The 24,529-nt window shown below is 41.3% G+C and overlaps 1 protein-coding gene across 1 annotated transcript in view; it reads left to right on the top strand.

Annotated features, from left to right (window-relative positions):
- The window catches only part of LOC125462908 (tetratricopeptide repeat protein 21B-like), a 122,402-nt gene that overhangs the window by 67,492 nt on the left and 30,381 nt on the right, over positions 1 to 24,529 (top strand). The window contains exons 16-20 of the mRNA XM_059640004.1: positions 1,763 to 1,873; positions 8,428 to 8,566; positions 15,230 to 15,336; positions 20,621 to 20,809; positions 24,417 to 24,527. Of these exons, the coding sequence (XP_059495987.1) occupies positions 1,763 to 1,873; positions 8,428 to 8,566; positions 15,230 to 15,336; positions 20,621 to 20,809; positions 24,417 to 24,527 (657 nt within the window). The remainder of the gene's footprint in view (positions 1 to 1,762; positions 1,874 to 8,427; positions 8,567 to 15,229; positions 15,337 to 20,620; positions 20,810 to 24,416; positions 24,528 to 24,529) is intronic.

Genomic DNA, 24,529 nt, shown 5'->3' with positions numbered 1-24,529 from the left:
GAATCTGAAATTGGAATCTGGTTTCAGTCATGGTGACTATGACAACTACTATCAATTGTTGTTAGAACAGTTTAGACGCGGAAATCAACCATCTTTACCTGGGATCACCTACATGTGACTCCAAACCTGCTACAATGTGCTTGATATTATGGACTCTTCCATTGGCAGCACCAGCAGTGGTGTATCTGACAGTGGGAGGCAGCTCAATGCATCCACATTGTTCCAACATTTAATTGTACGCACTTAGTATTAGAGCCCACCGCTGAATTCGGCCTGAAGCTATGGGCAGCAATGCCTGTCCTCCTTCTGTAGACCTAGCAGGGGTTTGTTGTCCATTATTATTACAAATTTACATATGTAAAGGTAATGGTGGAACCTCTTGACTCCAAATATTACTGCCAAACCTTCCATCCTTCTCTCTGCGCTTATTTATGCTCTGTATTAGCCAAAGTCCTAAATGCATAAGCTATTGGGTGTTCCTCTCCATTGGGCCACCTACGAGCTAATACAACCCCATACTTGGGAGGAGGCACTGCATGTTAATACCAGATCTTGACTGGAATCATAGAGTGCCAACACTTTAGAGGATGATGGAGTCTATAGGTGTGTGGCTGGAAAAGTACAGCAAGTCAGACAGCATCTGAGGAACAGAGGTAAATCAATGTTTGGACAAAGGGTTTTGGTCCAAAACATTGACTTACCTGCTCCTCGGATGCTGTCTGACCCACTTTATCAGCCTCACTCCTATAGACTCTGGCTTCCAGCATCTGCAGTCCTTATTTTCTCCTTAGAGAATGATAGCTGTTTCTTCACCTTCCTGAAATCAATGGCTTGGCTACATGACCATTTGCAAGGCCAACCCTGATTTAGGAGTTGTGCAAAGGTGCCAGGATAAAGGCCAGGTTATGTATGAATTTTCCATAATAATTCAGCAGCCCAGGGATAGACCTATGTTCCAGTGTAGATGTGGGAGTCGGGGCACCTTTGATCACCCTCATTTTATCTTCCATTGGGTGTAACCGCTGACATCTTGTCATTTCTGTAGTCCAAGTAGGTCAGTTGGGGTGTATGAAACACACATTTTTCCCTTTTAAGGTTTATGGCCACCTGGGAGAAACATCTAAGGACCATGCCTAAGTTCTCAAAGTGCTCCTTATTGGTCTTCCCTATTATTAGCATGTAATCTGTGGAAAGAACTGAAACAAAGTGGAGAATGTGGGTACAGTTACAGTATTTAAAAGACATTTGGATATGCACATGAATAGAAAGGTTTGGTGGGATATGGGCCAAATGCAGGTAGGTGAGACTAGTTTAGTTTGGGAACATGGTTGGCATGGACTAGTTGGACTGAAGGGTCCATTTCCATGCTGTATGTCTCTATGGGTCTATGACTGTTAGCTGCCCTCTGAAATGGTCTAGCAAGCCACTCGCATCAAGGACAAATAAGGATGGGTTACAAATGCTGGCCTTGCCAGCGATGTCCACATCGTTGAAAGAGTTAAAGGCAAAAGTCAGTAATATGAAATTCTATCCTCATACCGGGTTTGAAAGCTGAGCCCTGGAACTTACTCCATAAATTCATCAGTTTCATTCAAGCCTTTGGTTCCCTTCCCAAAGCTTTTAATTTTTGAGGGGAAATAAGGCCTCTTTATTCATCTGTGAAGCTACTGGGGTGCTTTTATGTGTTTAATGTGTTGTATCTGTGCGTCCTATTACTCTTGTTCCCGTTTTGATCAGAGGAAATCTTTATGATTTATCTTAGCCAGAGAAAGCAATAGAGGTATATGAACAGGTCTTGAAGAAAAACTCTCATGACGGACATTTGGTGAGAAAGATTGGGCGAGCATTAGTTAAGACTCACCACTACACCAAGGTATGGGGAACACATTTTTTTCTGTGTAATTGGGTTTATGTTCTTCAGCATTGCTTAGTGTTATTCATGTTCATTGTGAAGACTTTGCAGTACTTTTAAATACATTAATGTGAACTTGGGTCCTTGTTGCATTGTTTGTGACTATTGAGGAATATCATTTAGCTCCCTTGCAAGACTAAGACCTTTACTTTCAAAGTCAAAAGAAACATGAAGACAGTATATTTTGCCAAGCTATCAGACAAGAAGCTCATTAAGTGCAAGGAACACCAATTCTTAACTTTTTAAGTCATTGGGTCATAGAGATGTACAGTATGGAAACAGACCCTTCGCTCCAACTCATCCATGTCGACCAGATATCCTAAATTAATCTAGTCTCATTTGCCAGTGTTTGGCCCATATCCCTCTACACCCTTCCTGTTCATGTATCCCTTCAGATGCCTTTTAAATGTTGTAATTTTACCAGCCTCCACCACCATCTCTGGCAGCTCAGTTCATAAACGCACCACCCTCTGCATCAAAACGTTGCCCCTTAGATCACTTTCAAATCTTTCCACTCTCATCTTAAACCTATGCCCTCTAAGTTTTGGACTTCTCTATCCTGGGGAAAAGGCCTTGGCTATTCACCCTATCCAAAAACTTCATGCTTTTATAAAATTCTATAAGGTCACCCCTCAGCCTCCAATGCTCCAGGGAAAATAGCCCCAGCCTATTCAGCCTTTCCTCATAACTCAAACCCTCCAAGCCTGGCAACATCCTTGTAAATTTTTTCTGAACCCTTTCAAGTTCAACAACATCTTTCCTATAGAAGGGAGAACAGAACTGAACACAATCTTCCAAAAGTGGCCTAACCAATGTCCTTTTTTAGCAACAACATGATCCGAACTCCCATACTCAATGCACTGACCAATAAAGGCAAGCATACCAAATGCTTTCTTCATTACCCTTTCTACTTGCGACTCTACTTTCCAGGAACTATGAACCTGCACTCTTAGTTTGGCAACACTCCCCAGGTTCTTACAATTAAGTGTATGTTCTTTCTGGATTTGCCCTACCAAAATGCAGCACCTCACATTTATCTAAATTAAACTCAATCTGCCAATCCCAGGCCTGTCTGCTCATCTGATCAAGGTCCACTACACCACCAATTTTGATGTCATCTGCATACTTGCTAACCATACTTCCTATGTTCACATCCAAATCATTTTACACATGAAACTAGAAAGTTCAAGGCTCCTTGAGTCCTTTTCCTCTAGTTGTACCACTATTCTCCTGAAACTTTTATTCAATCACGGAGTGGATATGCAAGGGAGCTTCACAGCCCAGGCTGTCCCTATTCTCAACCACCTTCCATCACATGCATGTGTATTTGAAGTGGATTGTGTATCATCTAGAAATTTAATTAAAGGTGAATAGTGTTCATCTAGATATCCTTAAAGGAAGTTATCTCTACACGTAGGAAAGTGTAAGACTTACTATCTTTCATAAAACACTCATTTGACTTGGGGTTAGTTTTGACTCATAAACTACAAGGGAACAAATTGATGGTTCCCTCAAAAGGTTGTATTTATTTGTGTCTGTGCTTACAGACATAAAACGTGTATAGATTTGAAAATATTCCAGGAAAATTACCCACTTTAAGGATTAAAGAAGGGAAAAGAAATTTAACAATAAAATTAGCAGCAAATTTTTGTTACTTTACACCCAGCAAACTAATGCTTCAACAGCGTAATTGTATTCCAAATAAATAAATGCTTCAACATCCAACATTAGAATGCTCAAACATGTTGCCATTGTGATATGAAGTGTGTAACATATATATACTTCAGTATAATTTCTTTCTGAGTTTGGATTTTTGAATTTGAACTTAGTTTGCATGCCTGAGGGTGTTTAATGATTAATTTGCAATTATTTCTGTAGCCATGGTGATTTCATTAAAAATGTGACAGCAAAGTCTTACTAGAGAGTTATGGGGTATGTTGACAATGGGAGATTTCTATGAATGAATATCAAACAATTATGCATTGGGCTTTAGCTTGGAAGCACAGAGATTATGTTTTTTTTATTAGGGAAGAATTCATATCTTAGCAAAATAGTTTTAGTCTAGTTTCAATTTGGGCAGTTCTACACGTCAGCTGAAGTTAGGTGTGCAAAGCAGCTATTCTTGAGAAAGGGAGAAGATAGTTTAGAATTGTTGAAAATAGGTTACCTTAGTGTAAGGAATCTAGTCAAGGCTCCAGGCCAGAAGTGTTTAGCTAAAACACTGCAGGCCTTATTTGAAAGCTGAAAAAGTTTAAGCTCAGTTATATAATGAATCAAGGAAGAGATTCCCATTACTCGGAATTATAGCCACAGGGAAGTCAAACCCTCTGTAAGATAGAGAAAGGTGTTCTATCTGATATTTGAGTACTATAATGGAATGCTTTTGGGATTAATGGGACTATGTATTTATTGTCTGTTTTGAAACCTTTAAGTATGTGCTTTGTGCAAATATTTTTGTCTTGTTCTATTCTATCTTCATTCCTTTTTGCATAATAAACTTTTGGTTCATTGTTAAAACCAAATCTGCAGCAATGTGTGCTTATGCTACAGCAGTCCATGTCCAAGCGCACCAAGACCTTGACAATATCCAGGCTTGGGATAAAAAGTAGCAAGTAACATTCATGCCACACAAATATGAGGCAATGATCATTTCCAATAAGAGATAACCTAAAAATCATCCCATGACATTCAAGTGCATTACAATCTCTAAATCATCAATTATCAATATGACACCATTGGTCAGAAATTGAACGGGACAAGTCACATAATTACAATGGCTACAAATGCAGGTTAGAGGCTAAGAATATGCAGTGAGTAATTTGCCTTCTAACTCCCGAAAAACTTCTCACCATCTACAAGATACAAGTCAAGGGTGTGATGGAATACTCACCATATGCCTGGATGGCTACAGCTCCAACAACACTCAAGAAGCAGACACCATCCAGACATTACATATACAAACCAAGGTAGCAGCAGTATTTATCAGGATAGGTATAAGATGCACTGCAGAAATTCACCAGGGTTACTTGGATAGCACCTTCGAAATCCATAACACCCATCTAAAAGCGCAGTGCAACAGATACATGGGAACACCACCAACTGCAAATTCCAAGCCACGCTCATCCTGACATGAACTTATGTTGCTGTTCCTTCCCTGTCGTTGGGTTGAAATCCTGGAATTCCCTCCCTAATGACATTGTGGCTCTAATTACAGCACATGGACTGCAATAGTTCAAGAAGGACTTGTTCACCCCCACCTTCTTGAGGGCAACTAGGGCAATAACTGCTAGTCTGTCAGTGACATCCACATCCCATGAGTAGACTTTTTAAAAAAATGGTGAGAGCTCACCCCCATAAGACCAAACAAAACATAATCTAACATGCCACATTTTAGTCTGGGATTTTACTTGTCCAGTAACAACACCAGCTGGGATCATGGAATCCCTATGGCACGGAAGTAAGCCATTCAAGTCCATGCTGACCCTTCAAAGATCCATCGTACACAGGCCCACCTCATCTCTGTAACTCTGCATTCCCCATGGCTAATCCACTTAACCTGCATTTCTTTGGACTATGGGACAAAACCCACTCAGACACATGCAAAGACAGACAGTTGCCCAAGAATGGATTCAATGTGACGCAGCAGTGCTAACTACTGAGCCACCATGCCACCCATAATGCCAGAATACAACTACCATCTAGTCATAAAACCACCTAAGCTGACCCTTCCATTGATTGCAGACTCATTTAGGTTTCTGTGACTCAGTTGGATTCTTCCTACCCACACTTGATGCAGTTTTCTCCCACATAAAGCTAGTAAAGACCTCTGATATGTCCAGTTTTTAGATAGTGTCTCATTGGATAATATTAATAATAATTAGTAATCACTACAGAAATACTTAGAAGTTAATCATTAAGACCCCTCAGTCACACAGAAAAAGTTCAAATTCAAAAATCCAGACTCAAAGCAATACTATAATGACAGGCCACATTGTCCATTTCTTTTAAAAGGAAATGGTCCGGTTACATATTTTTTTAAACCATGGTTTGCATTATTATATTTCTTTTGCTTTCTCTGGTGACTTTTCATGACGTAAAACCCCTTATAGGCAATTATCTATTTAAATTACATTGGAACATTGTGCTGCATTGTATTCAGATCCAAGTTCTAAACTTCATAAAGGAACTCCTCTTTCTCACTGCCCTGAATTATCTCTGTTGTTCCTGTTGAGAGCATTTGAACATAGAACAGAGAACATTACAGCACAGTAGAGGCCCTTCGACCCTCGATGTTGTGCCGATCTGTCATACCGATCTCAAGCCCATTTAACCTACACTATTCCATGTACGTCCATATGCTTATCCAATGACGACTTAAACGTACCTAAAGTTGGCGAATCTACTACTGCTGCAGGCAAAGCGTTCCATACCCTTACTACTCTCTGAGTAAAGAAACTACCTCTGACATCTGTCCTATATCTTTCACCCCTCAATTTAAAGCTATGCCCCCTCATGCTCGCCATCACCATCCTAGGAAAAAGACTCTCCCTATCCACCCTATCTAACCCTCTGATTATTTTATATGTTTCAATTAAGTCACCTCTCAACCTTCTTCTCTCTAATTAAAACAGCCTCAAGTCCCTCAGCCTTTCCTCATCAGACCTTCCCTCCATACCAGGCAACATCCTAGTAAATCTCCTCTACACCCTTTCCAAAGCTTCCACATCCTTCTTATAATGCGGTGACCAGAACTGTACACAATACTCCAAGTGCGGCCGCACCAGAGTTTTGTACAGCTTCACCATAACCTCTTGGTTCCGGAACTCGATCCCTCTATTAATAAAAGCTAAAACACCGTATGCCTTCTTAACAGCCCTGTCAACCTGGGTGGCAACTTTCAAGGATCTGTGTACATGGACACTGAGATCTCTCTGCTCATCTACACTACTAAGAACCTTACCATTAGCCCAGTACTTTGCCTTCTGGTTACTCCTACCAAAGTGCATCACCTCACACTTGTCTGCATTAAACTCCATTTGCCACCTCTCAGCCCAGCTCTGCAGCTTATCTATGTCTCTCTGCAACCTACAGCATCCTTCGTCACTATCCACAACTCCACCAACCTTAGTGTCATCTGCAAATTTACTAACCCATCCTTCTACGCCCTCATCCAGGTCATTTATAAAAATGACAAACAGCAGTGGACCCAACACCGACCCTTGCGGTACACCACTAGTAACTGGTCTCCAGGATGAACATTTTCCATCAACTACCACCCTCTGTCTTCTTTCACCAAGCCAATTCCCGATCCAAACTGCCATATCTCCCACAATTCCATTCCTCCGCATTTTGTACAATAGCTTATTGTGGGGAACCTTATCGAACGCCTTGCTGAAATCCATATACACCACATCAACCAGTTTACTCTCATCTACCTGTTTGGTCACCTTCTCAAAGAACTCAATAAGGTTTGTGAGGCACGACCTTCCCTTCACAAAACCGTGCTGACTATCCCTAATCAATTTATTCTTTTCTAGATGATTATAAATCCTATCCCTTATAACCTTTTCCAACACTTTACCAACAACTGAGGTAAGGCTCACTGGTCTATAATTACCAGGGTTGTCTCTACTCCCCTTCTTGAACAGGGGAACCACATTTGCTATCCTCCAGTCATCTGGCACTATTCCTGTAGACAATGACGAGTTAGAGATCAATGCCAAAGGCTCGGCAATCTCCTCCCTGGCTTCCCAGAGGATCCGAGGATAAATCCCATCCGGCCCAGGAGACTTATCTATCTTCACCCTCTGAAGGATTTCTAATACCTCTTCCTTGTGAACCTCCATCCCACCTAGTCTAGTAGCCTGTATCTTAGTATTCTCCTTGACAACATTGTCATTTTCTAGAGTGAATACTGTTGAAAAATATTCATTTAGCGCTTCCCCTATCTCATCTGACTCCACACACAACTTACCACTACTATCCTTGATTGGGCCTAATCTTACTTTCATCATTCTTTTATTCCTTAAATACCTTTTGAAAGCCTTAGGGTTTACCCTGATCCTATCCACCAATAACTTTTCATGTCTCCTCCTTGCTTTCATCTCTCAGTGTGACACGTTCAGCATAATTAGTTTTAACACATGGGCAATGAGCATTCCTCCCATCATTAATATTCCACAAGGCATGCTGATTGAATGCCATGCCATGCTAAGACATGTTTTTATTTGACCTGCAAAAGTATGGAACAAACAAACTCAGATTGGCCACCAAGTCCCATTTTCCCTTGCACCACGTTCAATCTCTGTCTGCTGTGATAAGATCATTCAATAGAGAACAGCGATCAACTTTGGCAAGTTACTACGTGACACCTGGGCTAAGTTGTGCAATCTATATTCCCTGCTGTGCTGAATATATTTCTTATTGCATATTAAAATCTCACTTGTTTTTATATGCCAGTTTCATAAGAATGAAGCTAAATCAGAGTGATTTGTATACTTTCATCTCATTTTCAGGCTATTCATTATTTTGAAACTGCACTAAAAGTAGGTGGACAGGACTTCTTGTGCCATGACCTGGCAGAACTCCTTCTGAAACTGAGACTATTTGAAAAGGCAAAGAAAGTGCTGAGAAAGGCCCTTGAACATGATTTCAGTAAGTTGATTTATGTTACACTTTCCTGTAGAGAAACTGATGTTTACTGTAGTTGAGGGAACTTGTGCAGATCTATATAGAATTTACACCACAGACACAGACTACTTGGTCCAACTGGGTCCTTATTGGTGTTTATACTTGTCATGAATATCCTCCAAACTTAACTCTTCCTGCATTTTAAAATTCATTTATTCATCTCTAATTGGCCTGGAGATGGTGGTGGTGAGCTGCCTTCTTGAACTGCAGCGGTCCTTGGGGTGTAGATAATCTCACAGTACTGTTAGGAAGAAAAATTTTAAAACAGAACATTGCAGGTAGCTAGACTTTATTCCTTCTTTGTCTTGGCAGATTTCTCTTCCAAAAGGCCATTAAGAGATGGCGTTTTCCAACAATCAATGACAGTTTCACGGTCATTATCACCGGAGACTAGATTTTAATTTAAACTGCTACTCAGAGTATTAGCTGGCATTTAATTAGTAGTTTAGAGATGTAATCATTACACCATCGTCACCTTAAGTACTTAATCTAGCTTCCCCACAAAGGCTTCAATGCTGGTCAACTCAAGCACTCCTTGTGAAAGCGAACTCTGTATTCTAAACTCCTGCTTCTATTTTGGTGGTTTTGGTGTCACAGACTTGCATCTGTATTGTGTCAACATTTTTTAAGATGTTGATTGAAGCGAGTTTTGAGAAGATTTGTAGCTCAGGTTGAGGTTCTGGATGTGAGTTTGCTCGCTGAGCTGGAAGGTTAGTTTTCAGACGTTTCGTCACCATTCTAGGTAACATCATCAGTCAGCCTTCAACAAAGCGCTGGTGTTATGTCCCGCTTTCTATTTATCTGTTTAGGTTTCCTCGGGTTGGTGATGTCATTTCCTGTACTTTTTCTCAGGGGATGGTAGATTGGCTCCAAATCAATGTGTTTGTTGATGGAGTTCCGGTTGGAATGCCATGCTTCTAGGAATTCTCGTGCGTGTCTCTGTTTGGCTTGCCCTAGGATGGATGTGTTGTCCCAATCAAAGTGGTGTCCTTCCTCATTTGTGTGTAAGGATATGAGTGATAGTGGGTCATGTCGTTTTGTGGCTAGTTGATGTTCATGTATCCTGGTGACTAGCTTTCTGCCTGTTTGTCCAAAGTAGTATTTGTCACAGTTCTTGCATCTACAAAATACCTTGCAAGAACTGTGACAAACATTACATTGGACAAACAGGCAGAAATCTAGCCACCAGGATACATGAACATCAACTAGTCACAAAACAACATGACCCACTATCACTTGTATCCTTACATACAGATGAGGAAGGACACCACTTTGATTGGGACAACACATCCATCCTAGGACAAACCAAACAGAGACACGCACGAGAATTCCTAGAAGCATGGCATTCCAACCGGAACTCCATCACAAACACATTGATTTGGAGCCAATCTACCATCCTCTGAGAAAAAGAACAGGAAACGACATCACCAACCCAAGGAAACCTAAACAGATAAATAGAAAGCGGGACATAACAGCAGCGCTTCGTTGGAGGCTCACTGATGATGTTACCTAGAATGGTGACGAAACGTCTGAAAACTAACCTTCCAGCTCAGCGAGCAAACTCACATCCAGATGTTGATTGAAGGATATGTGTGATGTGGAGGTGCCGGTGTTGGACTGGGGTGGACAAAGTCAGAAGTCACAGGACACCAGGTTATAGCCCAACAGGTTTATTTCAAATCACAGGCTTTTGGAGCGCAGCCCCTTCTTCAGGTGAAGTGCTACACCTGATGAAGGAGCAGTGCTTCAAAAGCTTGTGATTTCAAATAAACCTGTCGGACTATAACCTGTTGTTGTGTGACTTCTGACTTTGACGGATATAAACACAAAAATGCAATGAATAACTCCACTGTCTTTCTTTGAATTAGTGTCGAGGGATCTTGACATCCCCCAATAAACTGGTGAGGTCTCAGTTTAGCTGGTCACCCAAGAGATAGCACCTCTGACAATGCAGTGCTTTCTTAGTAGTGAAGGGTCAACATTGGGTTGTAATGTGCTCAAACCCTGGAGCAGGATCTTGAGCCTGAGATCTCAGTATCAGAGGAGGGATTCTACTGATTAAGTCACAGCAAATACCACATTTCTCTTGAATTCTGTGTTGACAACTCATTGACAGCTGTATGGCAGCACATAGAGGAATGTACATCAAGTACAGTTACATTTTCTTTTTCACTTCTTGAGGCTAATGTCCTAGATCCAAATGTGCACAATGACAAACGTTACAAGTTCAAGATAATGTGTGGAAAAAGCTTCTGATGATAATTCCAATGCTCTGTAGTAATGATAGCAAGGAAGAGCTATGAACAAAATCTGTACTGTTGTGTTATCAGTGATTTAGTTTGAAACCAAAGCCGGGAAATCATTGTAAGCGGTTTTAGCAGAGCAGCATTCTTGTGGTCGCATGACATTCCTCTGCCTACTATTTTAAGAAGGGGGTTATCTATTAAAATAAGAACTTTTAAAGTAGGCGGGATAAAATGTGTGTTAAAATAGCACACCCAAAAACAATTGCACTTTCAACACAAAGTGTAATTTCAAGGCTCAAAAAGTATGGCTAAAGACTAGTAGGTGAGACACAAAGACTTATTTTGTTATGGGGTTACCACAGCAAAAATAACTCACTGGTAAAGTTTTCAGACAGCACTTTGGAGCATATTCTGTCATGTGAAGTAATTTGCAGACAATAGGAACAAAACACCATTTAACCCTTCAGCCTGTTATATGAGATCATGATTAAACTGTAATTGACCGCCTTTGCTCCATATCTCTTATCACCTATGTTTAGAAATAAAATCTACCATCTTCGTATTTAAAATTAACAAGTGGCCACATTTTATTCAGAAGAATAGTTCTAATATCTAGTATCCATGTCTTTATGTTAATATACTCTTCCTAAAGCTTGATCCAGAAGAAACAATTTATGTTCATACAATTTCAAAGCACTTAACAGCTAATGGGGTGTTTTTGAGGTGTGCTTACTGAAATTTGGGCACAACAAGGTCCAACAAATAGGTCTGTGAGGTTGTTTGAGGGATAAATGTTAATCAGGACACCAGATCAACCCTGCTGTTCTTCCAAGAATGTTGTAATGATTTATTTTACATTTGGAAAAGCTGAAAGGACTCAGTTTAACATCTCACCTGAAAGACAGAACTTGTAACAGCATAGCATTCCCTCAGTATAATATTGGAGTGTCTGGCCAGTTTATATGTTGAGGTCTCTGGACATTCTGGACCCTGTAACCTCTCTGTCAGAGACAACAGTCCTACTGTTCAGGCAAGGAAGATGAGAACATATAAAACCCCATTTCTTTAGCGGGTATGGGAATCATACTCAAAAGTGCCACGTAGACGATATCTATATCTGACATCACCTCCGTTTCACTGACTGTTTAGTTATTTTCCTCAGCTTTAGAATGTACTTGAAAACTGCAGATGATTCTGAAGTCGGTTAAAGAAGATTGTAAAAATTTATGAATCAGGTGGTCTTTAAATAACTATACTCCTCAGGGTTATCAGCCTAGTTGTCATCTATGCTGTAATTACTTCCTTCACATGAACATTGAATTAAAAAAGACAATTAATCCTTCAAATCCCTCTTTTCCAATTCTCCACTGAGAGGTCTCTCAAATTTGTTAAACCTCTAAAAAGGATGTCATCGAATGTGGTTAAAAATGCCAAGAAAATGAAGGGGTGAGGCTTTTCCTGCTCCTTCTAGGAAATCTGAGAGGTCTTTCCAACTACCTCACTACTATAATCAGCGCATTTCTGAATTTCTATCTCTTAGAGTCATACAGTCATAGAGATGTACAGCATGGAAACAGGCCCTTCAGCCTAACTAACCAGATATCCTAAATTAATCTAGTCTCATTTGTCAGCATTTGGCTGATATCCGTCTAAACTCTTCCTACTCATATATCCATCAGAAAACTTTTAAATGTTGTAATTGTATCTTGTTCCTCTTGAACTGCAAATAACCTGTGATACATACTCTTTGAGCTCTCTTTCTGTAAATTATAAAAATGATTTGGTTATCCCTAAGAATAATCTCCAATAATTTTCCAGTCCTGATGAAGGGTTTCAGCCCAAAACATTGACTTCCCTGCTTGTTGGATGCTGTCTGATCTGCTGTGCTTTTCCAGCTCGACATTTATTGACTGGTCACCCAAGAGATAGGATCTCTGACAATGCAGAGCTCCCTTAGTAGTGAAGAGGCAACTTGGGTTTTAACATGCTCAAACCCTGGAACTGGGACTTGAACCTGAGACCTCAGTATCAGAGGAAGGATACTACTGATTAATCCACAGCAAACACCACGTTTCTCTTCAATTCCCTATTGACAACTCATTGACAGCTGTATGGCAGTATGTAGAGAAATGTGCAGCAAGTACAGTCACAATTTCTTTTTCACTTCCATGTCCTATTCCTTTGTGAATACCAATGCAAATGCAGAACAGTTAGAAATGTATAATATGATTAAGCAGAGATAGCATGGCTTCATGAAGGGGGAAATCATACCCGCCAAGTTTACTAGAATTCTTTGAGGCGATAACAAGCAGAACAAATAAAGGGTAAGCAGTGGATGCAATATATTTAGATTCTCAGAAGGCAACACATATTAGGCTACTTAATAATGGACAGCAGTTTGGCTGACTAATAGAAGACAGAGAATTGGGATAAGGGGAACATTTTGGAATGGCAACTTGTAAATGGTGGGATGCTACAGGGATCACTGCTGGGGCCACAATTATTCACAATATATATCAATGACTGTGGTTAGGCCACTTTTGGAATACTGTATTCAATTTTGGTCTCCCAGTTGTAGGAACGAAGTTGTCAAACTTGATAGGGTTCCAAAAATATTTACAAGGATGTTACCAGGGTTGGAGGGTTTGAGTTATAGGGAGATGCTGGATAGGCTGGGGATATTTTCCCTGGAGTGTCAGAGGCTGAGGAGTGACCTTATAGACGTTTATAAAATCATGAGGGGCGTGGATAAGGTGAATAGCCAAGGACTTGCATGAACCTCCACCACATGTTCTATGTTCTATGACTGTTTCCTAGGGTAGGGGAGTCCAGAACTAGAGATCATAGCTTTAAGGTGAGAATGGAAAGACTTAAAAGGGTCCTAAGGGGCAACTTTTTCAGGCAGAGGATGGTATGTGTATGGAATGAGTTGCCAGAGGAAGTGGTGGAGGTTCATACAATAACAACATTTAAAAGGCATCTGGATGGATATATGAATAGGAAGAGTTTAGATGGATATGAACCAAATGCTGGCAAATGCAACTAGATTGATTTAGGATATTTGGACAGCATGGTCAAGTTGGACCGAAAGGTCTGCTTCCATGCTATACATCTCTATGACCTGGAAGAGGGAAGTGAATTTACTATGGCTAAGTTTGCGGGTTACACTAAAGTAGGTGGAAAGGCCAGCGGTGAGGCTGACAGAGTTTGTAAAGGAATATAAACACATTAAGTGAATGGGCAAAAACTTGGCAGATAGAACATAGAACATTATAGCGCACTACAGCCCCTCGGCCCAAAGAGAATATAACGCAAGAAAATGTGAAGTTATGCACATTTTAAGAAAGAATAGAGGAGCTGAATATTATTTAAATGGAGAAATTATGGAAGCCAAATGGAATTTAGGTCCCTATTTCAAGGGGAATGCAATGCAAAAGTAGGAGTGCTTTGTAAAAATATATAAAGCACTCATCAGACCACAGCTCAAATGCCATGGTTTGTTTCGGGTCCTTTATCTATGGCAAGATATTCTGGCATTTGAGGTGGTCCAGAGAGGATTCACTGGGCTGATACCAGGTAGGGAGAGACTTTCAAATGAGGAGTGGATGAGTAGGTTGGGCCTGTATGCATTGGAAATATAAAAGAATGAGACAATCTATTTAAAAGGTACAACATTCTTAGGGAATTTGACAAGGTAGACGCAGAAAGATTATCTCCCTTGGGAGGAGAGTCTAGGACCAGAGGGAATAATTTCAGAATAAAGATTAGTACATTTAATACAGAAATGAGGAAGAATTTCTTTTCCTTGAGGATATTGAATCAGTGGAATTCTTTACCACAGAGGGTTGCTGAGATATGTCCTTATATTCTAGGCTGAGATAGATATATTTTTAGTCAGGAATGGAATCAAGGGTAAAGGGAAAAAGACAGGAAGGTGGACTTGATGAATACCATATCATCCATGATCTCACTGAATGGTGGAGCAGACCAATGGTTTTATGGTCATGTTTATTAGATTAAAAACCAGTCACTGAGTTTAACCATTACATTATACTGTGGGAAGAACCAGATAAGACAGAAATTATCAGTTAGGTGACTTATAGCATAGATTTTAAGAGCTAGTAGATAATAAGAACAAGAAACAAGGAAACAAGGGAATTGAGAAATTCTAAAATCCTGGTTGAAAATGAGAAATAATTGTGAATCCAAAATAATAGTATTGCAGAATGGCAAAATAATTTGCAGGACTCTTATTTGGATTGAGAAGGAAGATGACAAAATAGATGAACAAACATAGCTATATCTTTTATTGATAAGGCAAACAGGATATCGGTCACCTCTTCTCTGGCAAGTACTATTGTTAGACATTACTCTATTTCAGAAAACAATTTAGCCACCATGATGAATGATGTCAAATATCTGATGCTTTTGGCCAGGATTTGCAGGAAGACTAATGAAGTTGAGGAAGCACTGACTGCTTTAACCAAGGTGAGTGGGCCTGAGTACTCAATCAAATGCATACATCATTCCTGCTGTGTCCTGTACTTTCAGGAGAGACCTGTTATTGATACACAAAGTGCTGGAAAAAAACCCAGCAGGTCTGGCAGCATGCAATGAGAAACAGTCTAATATGACTTACTCTTCTTCAGAAATGTAGTTAACTCTTGCTTTCCTGGAAATTATTAAAGATCAGATCAAACCCTCTCAAACTATTGTAAGAAGGTGGCCTAGGCCTCAACTTTTTCTTATTTTTAAAGGCAAATGTAAGGCATTGTGTTCCAGATACAGTTCAATTGGTGAGACTACCAGATTTGAAGCAAAACACACTTTATTCATACACTATAGTAAAAATACAAACAAAAGAAAAAGGAATTGCAATAATTTAAATCTATGGGAAAACTTAACAGAATAATAGATTATTTAATGACTAAATTGCAACTGTTACAATACATTAACATTCCAGAAACATACCCTTAGCAAAGGCAAATTCAATAAAATTGATTATCTCACATGTAATTCTCCAGTCCATAAGGAAAGAATATCAAGAGAAAATTCTGAGAGAGAGAGAGAGAACCGAAGTGTTTTGTTGAAGCAGGCAGTGATGTATAGCAGCTTCCAAACCCCAACAGCTACTGAAAGTTAAATTAAAATCCTGGTTCTGCGGGAGGTTGACCCCACCCATTCAAGCTGTTTCTATTGTTCCAGCTTTAAAAATAACCCCAACGCCCAACCAGCTGTTTATTTATTGACTTAGAACAGACTGCTCTGTACCTCTGTTTCAACCTCAATTCACAAAAAAAAACTAGGACAAAATACATCTCTTAAAGCTGTATTATCATCACAATGAATTTGATTAGTAGTAGCAGTACTATCTAGAAGATGCAATGCAGAAATTCACCAAAATTCCTCAGACAGCACCTTCCAAACCCACGACCACTTCCATCTGGAAGGACTAGGGCAGCAGATATATGGGAACACCATCACCTCCAAGTTCTCCTCCAAGGCAGTCACCATCCTGACTTGGAAATATATCACTCTTCCATCACTGTTGCTGGGTCAAAATCCTGGAATTCCCTCCCTAAGGGCATTGTGGGTCAACCTACAGCAGGTGGACTGCAGCAGTTCAAGAAGGCAGCTCACCACCACGTTCTCAAAGGCAATTAGGCGTGGGCAATACATGTTGGCCCAGCCAGCAACACCCACATCCCACAAATGTATTTAAAAAATGCATTCTCCTTTTACTTATAAATTATTACTTCATCAGGAAGAGGGAGAATTTCATCATGTCACTATACACTAGACTCAACCTCAAATCCCAAATGCAAAAGTCCAGTGTACTAGCAAAAGCAGCAGTTACTTTTTTTTGTCTTCAATGGGAGACTTGTTAATTAAAATTCTTGTGACCATTGTGAAAAGACACCGTGTAAGGTGTAAATTTTTCAAAATCAACTCTAAAGTGTTTACAAATCGTTTATTTGAAAATGTGTTAAGTTTACATTTTTCACAGATTTTAAAGAAAGGGACGAATAGAAACATAGGATGGCTACCGCACAGAGCGTCCATGTGAGACCCTCGCAATTGTATTTCAGCTAGTCCCACTCCCTGGTCGTATCTAACTTTCACTGTTTATATGGTTTCCTAATGAAACAGCTGATGGTATCTGCCTCCACTACTCTCTATGGTCATTTAGTCCAGTTGCATAAAAAAGTCCTTTCTCATGTCCCATGTTCTTTCTTTTGCAAATCTCCTTAAATCAGTGTCTTCTGAGTTTTCTCCTTTCTGCCAGTGGGAACTATTCCTCACAATGTGAATATAAGAGAAATGGTTAGTAGGTTTGCTGACAACACCAAAGTCAGTGGTCTAGTGGACAGCAAAGAAGGTTATCTCAGGGTGCAATGGGACTTTGATCAGATTGGCTGATAGGCTGAGAAGTGGCAGATGGAGTTTACCTTAGATAAATGTGAGGTGCTGCCTTTTGGAAAGGCAAATCAGGGCAGGACTTATTCAGTTAATGGTAGGGTCTTGGGAAATGTTATGAAGAAAGAGATCTTGGGATGTAGGTTCATAGTTCCTTGATGATGCACTCACAGGTAGATAGAATAATGAAGCAGGTATTTGGTGTACTGGAATTTATTGGCCAGTGCATTGAATATAGGAGTTGATAGGTCATGTTGTAGCTATAGGGTTGGAGCATTTGAGCTATAGGGAGAGGCTGAATAGACTGGAGCTATTTTCCCTGAAGAGTTGAAGGTTGGGGTGACCTTATAGAGGTTTATAAAATCATGAGGAGGCATGGATAGGGTGAACAGACAAGGTCTTTTCTTGGGGAAGGGGGAAAAAAAAGCTAGAGGACGTAAGTTTAAGGAGAGAGTGGAAAGATTTAAAAGGGACCTAAGGGGAAACTTTTTCACACAGAGGGTGGTATATGTATGGAATAAGCTTCCAGAGGAGGTGGTGGAGGCTGGTACAATTACAACATTTAAAAGGCATCTAGATGAATACATGAATAGGAAGGATTTAGAGGGAAATAGGCCAAAAGCTACCAAATGGGACTAGATTTATTTAGGATGTCTGGTCGGCATGGACCGTTGGACGGAAGGGTCTGTTTCCATGCTGTACATTTCTATGACTCTATAGCTCTATGTGTTTTGCCGAGACCAGTCTTTTCAGATGTACCAGCTTTTGTGTGCATGCCTAGAGGTAGTTTGTGTTTAGCTACTTCTCTAATAGCTACATGTTTTATAAATCTTGATGACTACACATGATAGAGAAATAGATTTATATAATCATAAGTTTCTACCTCTCACTAATTGAAATTGGGAGGATATATCCATTATATCCCTCATCTCTAAAGAATCATTTACACAGCAGCCCGTCTTCCCAAACCCCCTTCCTCATTCAATCACTCTCTCACAAAAACAGCTTTCCCTTGATCTAAACCCCTTGCTGCACCTACACCTTTGCACCTTTGAGAGACAGTCCCACCAAGGTGATTGCTGTACCTGTTCAGTGGTCTGCTGATAACACAGAGTGGAGCTGGAGGATGACAACAAAGCCAGGCAGCATCAGAGGAGCAGGAAAGTTGATGTTTTGGGTGAGGACCCTTCTTCAGAAATAGGGAGGGGGAATGGAGCTCGGAAATAAATAGAGAGAGGAGGGGTAGGGCTGGGGAAGGTAGGTGGGATGGTGATAGATGAGTGCAGGTAGGCAGTGGTGGAGTTTGATCAGTGAAGTGTGGGGTTGGATGGGTGGGGGAGAAGATGGACAGATTGTGCCAAGTCAAGGAGGTGGGGATAAGAGGGAGGTTTGGTCATGGGATGAGGCCTGCTCCTCTAGTTTGCGGGTGGTGTCATTGTGACAGTAGTGGGGGCCCATGATGAACATGTCATCCAGGGAGTGGGAGGGGGAGCTAAAGTGGTTTATGACTGGATGGTGTTGTCATTTGTCATGAACTGAGCACAGATGCTCTACAAAGTGGTCTCTGAGTCTCCACATTGTCTCACTGATGTAGAGGAGGCCACAGCAGATACAGTAAATTAAATTGATGGATGTGAAGGTGAACCCCTGTCCAATATGGAAGGTGTGGGAGCCTATAGCCCAATGGCCTAAACATGGATTTCATCAGTATCAAAATCTCCCCACCCCTCATCATCATTCCGTGACCAACCCTTCCCCTCATCCTCGCCTTCTTGACCTGACACAACCTGTCTATCATCTCTCCCATCTATCTGTCTCTCCCACCTCACTGACCAATCCCCAGTACTGCCTTCCTGCATTCTCTATCACCATGCCACCTACCCTCCCCAGCCACACCCCTCCTCTATTTATTTCAGAGCTCCCTTCCCCCTCCCCTGTTCTGAAAAAAGGTCCCAAACTGAAACGTCAGCTTTCCTGCTCCTCTGATGCTGCCTGGCCTGCTGTGTTCCTCCAGCTCCACAAAGTGTTATCTCTGACTCCAGCATCGGCAGTAGTGGTCTGCTGATCTTCTTTAAAAAATGTCACAGAATGTACACATTGTTTGCTGGGCCAATATTCATTGCTCATCCCTTGTTGCTCTTGAGAAGTGGTGGTGACCTGCTGTAGTACATTTCGTCTAGGTATCCCCCCACAACGCAGTTGGGAAGGGATGGAGTTCTAGGATTTTGATGGAAGTGGTTGTTGGTTTGGAAGGTGCTGCCTAAGGATCTGTTGTCAAGCCCCTATCATTCTGGCAATGTTTCTAGCTCCTGTGTGACTTGGCAAGCTGGTGCTCAGGCTCATGCACAGTACACACCTTCTATAGAATCTCTACAGTGTGGAAGCTGGACATTTGGCCTATCAAATCCACACCAACCATCTGAAGAGCATCCCACCCTGCATTTCCCACCACAAACACTAAGGGCAATTTGGCATGGCCAGTCCAACTCACTTGTACATCTTTGGACTGTGGGAGGAAACTAGAGGAAAACTCAGAGAGGAAACTCACAGGGACACAGGGAGAACGTGAAAGCTCCGCACAAATAGTCACCTGAGGCTGGAATTGAACCTGGGGCCCTGGCACTGTGAGGCAGCAGTGTTAACTACCCTGTCAGTGTACCATCTCTTCACATAAAGGTTTTTTCTCTCCTACACTTGCTGCTAATAGGCACATCAGTGAGATTAATTACAATTAGCAGCAACAATGGCACCATAGCTTGATCACTAGACACTTTTGCATTTGAGAAACCTGCATCATGGGAAAAGAGAAATTTGTGGTCTGAAAATCACCGTTACACAATTAAAAGACAAGAATCCCTTCGGGTCATCCGTACCCATTTGGATAATTGTACTCCACTTAGGAGCCACCAGTGACAGATCCTTCAGAATTCTGAAGACTTCTGAAGGGTGACATGGTGGCTCAGTGATTAGCACTGCTGCCTCACAGCACCAGGAACTCAGGTTTGATTCCAGCCTTGGGTGGCTGCCTGTGTGGAGTTTGCACATTCTCCCCATGTCTGTATGATATGCATATTAGGTGGATTGACCATGCTAAATTCCCACAGTATGCAAGCTAGGGGGATTAGCCTTGTGAAATGCGGGATGGAATGCTCTTTAGAGGGTCAGTGTGGACTCAATGGGGGTGAATGGCCTGCTTCCACACTATCATATCTGTCTGGAATTGAACCTGATTCTATCATACCTCCTGTTAGCCTACTCTGCTGTGCAGCCTGATAGCTCCACTGAGGGTCACATCTATCTGGCAGGCATTTGTTTTGTATTACATTGTTAATCTCTCATTTAAAATGTTTTTAAGGCTTATGATTTACAAGGACGGTTACTGAAACGCCTGATGATGGAGCAGTCAGATATCATTCCAGCTGAAAACCAGCTGGCTGCCTTCATCTGTACCGAGATAGCACACATATACGTAGATCAGCAAGACTATGACAAGGCGATCTGTTTCTATAAAGACGGGCTGGGCTTTGTCGAAAATGACCCAAAGGTGAATAAAAAGAGTATTCTTTACATACTTACAAGTACAGACGTGTCTCAATTGGGAGAGTCGACAGCCTAGTGGCATTATCACCAAACTATTAATCCAGAGACCCAGGTAATGTTTTGGGGACCTGGGTTTGAATCCTGCAATGGCAGATGATGGACTTGGAATTCAGTAATAGTCTGGAATTAAGACTCTAATGACGATCATGAAACCATTACAGATGTCAGGCAGAAAAACCATCTGGTTCACCAATGTGGGGTGTCACCAATGAGAAGGAAATCTGCCATCGTCACTTGGTCTGGTGACTCCGACATGTGACTCCACACACACAGTGATGTGATTGACTCTTGACTGCCCTCTGGGCAAAAGGAATGAGAAATAAATGCTGGTCAACTAATGCTCACAATCTTGTGACTAAAGTCAGAAGTCACACGACACCAGGTTATAGTCCAACATGTTTATTTGAAATCACAAGCTTTTGGAGTGCCCAAGATAACAAAGTGTGAAGCTGGATGAACACAGCAGGCCTCTCTGATGAAGGGTCTGGGCCCGAAACATCAGCTTTTGTGCTTCTAAGATGCTGCTTGGCCTGCTGTGTTCATCCAGCTTCACACTTTGTTATCTTAGATTCTCCAGCATCTGCAGTTCCCATTATCTCTTTGGAGTGCTGCTCCTTTGTCAGGAGGGAAATGCACATGCCCAGAATTTATAGACAGAGAGATCATTGCAAGCTAATTCCAGGCAATTAAGAGTATCAAAAGATAATACAAACGGTGTGTGCGGAGTGTCGGCAGGCTAAAGAACAAGTCTTTGCAGATGATCAAAAGTGTCAAACAATGTGAGCAAAGTGTCAACACCTGAATAACAAGTGAAGGGATGACCTATAATCCGATTAATTAAGGTAAAGAGATAATTACAAAAAATCAGAAATGAGATGGTGTTAGAGACAAATCAACCATGGCTGGAATAACACAATAGGTGTAAGAGGCACATACTGACAGTCTAACCAAAGTGACAAGTAAGCCAAAACTGTACAAACGAATAAAAGGTAGAAAGATCATAATAAGTTATCAAGGTGATGGTGTCAAAACAGAACAGTGAGGAAGATTTTACACAGAAAGGTATGGTGGGGTTACATGAGATGAGAGGCATAGATAGAATGCATTGCCGGAGACTTTTTTCCCAGGACAGAAATGGCTGTCATGAGGGGGCACAATTTCAAGGTGATTGGAGGAAGGTATAGGGGAGATGTCAGAGGTGGCCTCTTTACACAGAGAGTGGTGGGTGCGTAGGATGCACTGCCAGCAGTGGTAGTAGAGTCAGATACGTTAGGGACATTTAAGCGACTCTTGGATAGGCACATGGATGATAGTAAAATGAAGGGTATTCAGGTTAATTTGATCTTAGGGTAGGATAATAGGTCAGCACAACATTGTGGGCCAAAGGGCCTGAACTTGCTGTACTGTTCTACGTTCTATGTTCAGGTTCTATGTAGCAGGACACAAACCCAAGATCACAGTTAAGGCTGTCTTCATGAGTATGGAACTTGGCTATCAGTTTCTGCTCGGCAATTCTGCACTGTTGTGTATCTCGAAGGCTGCCTTGGAGGAGGCTTACCCAAAGATCTTTGTTATCAATGATATGTTGAAGATTGCAAAGAACATGGTGTAGTTTCTCTGCTGTGGGGAAGAACTGGATGACGAAGATTATTCAATTGGTTGTGTCATGAATGACAACAAACATCTTGCCAGGGCAATACCTACGCCTCCATGTTCTACCTGTAAACCACCTAATCTAAAACAGACCATCGTTTGCATCAAACAACCCAGCCTTTAGGAGAACAGCTACCACAACACCATGTAACCCTGCCATGGCAACCTCTGCAAGACATGTCAGATCATCAACACGGACACTACCATCACAAGTGGGAACATGACCTACCATGTACACAGTAGGTACTCATGTGACTTGGCCAATGTTGTCCACCTCATAAGCTGCAGGTAAAGATGTCCCACGGCATGGAGTATCAACAAGACCATGCAGATGCAATGACAATGGATGAATAGACATTGTGCAATTATCACCAGGCATAAGTGTTCTCTTCCAGTCAGGGAACACTTCAGTGTCAAGCACATTCAGCCTCTGATCTTCAACAAAGCATCCTCCGTGATGGTCTTCAAGGTACACAACAATGTGGAATGTTTCCCTCAAGACAAGAGTTTAATACAGTATTCCAAAAGTGGCCTAAGAAATGTCCTGCACAGCCGCAATGTGACCTCCCAACTCCTATACTCAAAGCACTGACCAATAAAGGCAAGCATACCAAATGTCTTCTTCACTTTTCTGTCTATCTGTGACTCTACTTTCAAGGAAGTGTGAACCTGCACTCCAAGGTCTCTTTGTTCAGCAACACTCCCCTAGACCTTACTATTAAGTGTGTATGTCCTGGCCTGATTTACCTTGCTGAAATGCAGCACCTCACATTTATCTAAAGTCCATTTGCCACTCCTGATCGCATTGGCCCAACTGACCAAGATCCCATTGTACACTGAGATAACCTTCTTCACTGTCATGTTTTTGTATTTGTATCTGTTATTGTACCTTCAATACGAACTTCCTTCACCCACCGTCATACGGTGGCAGCAGTGGGTACCATCTACAAGGGGCATTGCAGCAACTTACCAAGGCTCACACACCATCCTGACATGGAAATTTATCACTATTCCTTCACTGATGTTGGATCACATTCCTGGAGCTTATTTCCTGGCAGCACTCTAGTAGCACCTGTACCCGATGCACTTACTACACTCTCAAGGGCAATTAGGGATGAACAATAAATGCTGGTTTTGCTAATGACACCCACATCCCAGAAAAAAGTTTTAAAAAATAAGAATTTATCTAGACCAACAAACTTAGAATGTTTTCAGATGCAGCACAATAAGGGTAGGCAATTGCCTAGTGATATTATTGCTGGACCAATAATCCAGAGACACAGGTAATGTTATGGGGATAATAAAATGTGAGGCTGGATGAACACAGCAGGGCCAGCACTAATGTTATGGGGACCCAGGTTCAAATCCCTTCACAGCAGACAGTGGAATTTGTGTAAAAATCTGGGAAGAAGAGTCTAATGAGTGCCATACATTGTCAATTGTTTGGAAAAGCCCACCTGGTTCACTCATGCCCTTTACGGAAGGCAACTGCCTTCCTTACCTGGTCTGGCCTACCTGTGACTCCAGACCCACAGCAATGTAGTTGACTCTTAACTGCACAATGAGTAGCTAACGATGGGCAATAAATGCTGCCTAGCCAGTGATGCCTTCATCCTGTGAATGAATAAAAAAAACGAAGCTGCTGAAATAGCATTGATACCTTTTCAGATGAAGTTGGTTTCGTGCATGATATAGCAAGGGACAGAATGCAAATAGGCCAAATGGAATTGGGCTTGAGGTTGCTTTTGTGAGACATGAACATCAGCATGGTTCAAATAGGCCAAAGGACCTCTTTCTGAGCTGTAGGATTCCTATGCAATTGTGTCAATCCCTGTGATCCTTTGGGAACAGATTTTGCTCAGTTTTTATAACAATCCTTTTCATGTTCATTCTCCTAGCTGATGATAGAGCTTGCCCAATTATACTTGGCCAAAGGAGACAGTGATATGTGTGAGCATCTTTGTATCAAGCTACTGAAGAATGTTCAAAGCAACAATGATGTTAACATGGT

Source organism: Stegostoma tigrinum, chromosome 2 (genome assembly GCF_030684315.1).
Source record: "Stegostoma tigrinum isolate sSteTig4 chromosome 2, sSteTig4.hap1, whole genome shotgun sequence".
Classification (NCBI taxonomy): domain Eukaryota; kingdom Metazoa; phylum Chordata; class Chondrichthyes; order Orectolobiformes; family Stegostomatidae; genus Stegostoma; species Stegostoma tigrinum.
The sequence above is the reverse complement of the archived record's forward strand: the minus strand, read 5'-3'. Positions and strand labels throughout refer to the sequence as shown.